Source organism: Bidens hawaiensis, unplaced genomic scaffold (assembly GCF_021521415.1).
Source record: "Bidens hawaiensis isolate Kalapana, Puna unplaced genomic scaffold, B.hawaiensis_p1.1 tig00029592_1, whole genome shotgun sequence".
NCBI classification, from domain to species: domain Eukaryota; kingdom Viridiplantae; phylum Streptophyta; class Magnoliopsida; order Asterales; family Asteraceae; genus Bidens; species Bidens hawaiensis.
In genome coordinates this window covers 43,756-45,689 of record NW_027494894.1, presented here as the reverse complement: position 1 = coordinate 45,689, position 1,934 = coordinate 43,756, and the positions used below count along the sequence as shown (strand labels likewise).

Below are 1,934 nucleotides of genomic sequence, written 5' to 3'. Positions count from 1 at the left end.
GTATAGGAATGAATTGATCTTAAACACGAATATCTTTAGTTTGATTTTGATTTGTTGTGATTGAATTTGTTTGTTATGATTAGGTTTAAAGAACAAAATTGTGTATGATGCGTCGCAGACGCTAATGGATAAACTATCGACACAGGCTTTGAAGGTTTCTTCGGTGAGCAAATATTTATTTGTGTTTACTTACACTTAACATTGATTACTTCCCTTTTTTTAAATTTGTTAATAAGTATTGCATTTTGTTGCAAACGCTAGTTTTCTAAGACTACGGCGGGTTTAGCTAAAAAATGAAAACAAAAGTGTCACGTAGGCTTTGCGCTGTACTTATGTATTTCAATATGCATAATTGTGAGTGCTGAATTTGATTGGTTGGAAAAATCATTAACCCCACACTCCTTGCCTCGCGCCCAAGGGGGGCCTTTCACTTTTGGCACCCTTTGGAATGCTCTTGAGTCTTGAAATGGTTTAACGGATGAAATGTGGGTGAGGTGGTAGAGGCGCCACCCCACTACACACAACCTGGTATGTGTTTGGAAGTTAAACGAACTATGTATCTTTGTATGTGTAGGGGTGCGATAGAAACAGATTTAACTGAAATATAATATTAAAAACCAAACTAAAATAACCTAACCGAACTGGCATAAAATTATAAAAACCAAGTTTATATTTGTTACTTTTATAACTTTACATGAAAACAGGTAAAAATAGTGACTCGGATAGTGGAAGGAGATGCGGGTAAGGCAGTTTGCAAGGAAGCAGAAAGAGTGAAACCTATAGCTCTTGTCGTGGGTACAAGAGGCCGCAGCCTAATGCAAAGGTAATATTCGAAAGTGGTGAAACAGGCAGGTTGGATTACGAGTTCGGGTCAAAATGTGCATTTTTTTAAAGTGTCAGATTAGATTAACCCGAAACACCTTTTGATACAAATAAAGGGCAAAAAGGAAAGCATTATATCAATAATATTCTTTTAAATCTTTTCGACCCATTTGACGCGTTTTCTTTTTAAGCTAATTTTTTTTTGCTTCACGTGTTCAGCGTGTTACAAGGAAGTGTGAGTGAGTATTGTTTCCACAACTTCAAAGCCGCGCCTGTCATAATTGTTCCTGGAATAGGTAAGAAGCCTTAATTATCATTATCAGTATTTTCTTTAATCTTTGTAAGTTGTTGCAAACAAGGGGTTCTAAATTTATTTATTACATGATACAGTAGAAGGCGGGGAAGAATCGGTGAGTTCTTTGGACACGAAATAAACACATTATGAAAGGTTGCTTCTGTGACAGAATATGTCTGGATTTAGTTGATTGTAGCGGTGGTTGTGAAGCGGTAGCTATGGTTGCAGATGGTGGATGTGAAGTGGTATTGACTGATTACATTCTTCATGTGTAGATTGAATATGTTGTATTTTTACTTTCTGTTTTCTGAATGTTATTTTTGTTGATTTGTACAATTTATTACTATATGTATTGTGCTATGTTTTTTTAGGAAAACCAAACAAGTCTTTCTTTTATTTTCAAGTCAATATTGATCATTTTTTTCATCCTTGGACACCATTTCCTTGCAATGATCTATTCTTTTTCGTCTCTTATTCCTAGATAACAAACACAACCTAAATGGTTTGATGCCATGTGACAACAAACTATCCATTTTTCTTTCTTCAATACATCTTCACAAGCTCTATGTTCAACCTTAATTGAATGTGATATATTTTATTTTTTCTAATCAGTTTAATACTTACTGTTGGATCAATTGCAAGCTCAAGCAACTGGATCCTTTCAAGCCCAATAGGTTTAATCCAAGTTTAATTAAAACAAGCTGGTCCAAGCCCATTGCATAACTACCAAGCCCATATCTTTAGTTGAGTTAAAACAAAACCCAACTAATTAAAAGAAATAGCCCAGTATGGCCAACCGAGAAAACATGAAATAATT

General features: G+C 35.0%; 1 protein-coding gene across 1 annotated transcript; it reads left to right on the top strand.

The window, feature by feature from the left end:
- Positions 1–1,513, top strand: LOC143579044 (uncharacterized). The gene is made up of 4 exons (XM_077062456.1): positions 1–163; positions 705–823; positions 1,042–1,118; positions 1,213–1,513. Exons 1-4 carry the CDS (start codon positions 125–127, stop codon positions 1,254–1,256), a joined length of 279 nt encoding a protein of 92 aa, XP_076918571.1. The 5' UTR covers positions 1–124; the 3' UTR covers positions 1,257–1,513.
- The last annotated feature ends 421 nt before the right edge of the window (positions 1,514–1,934 follow it).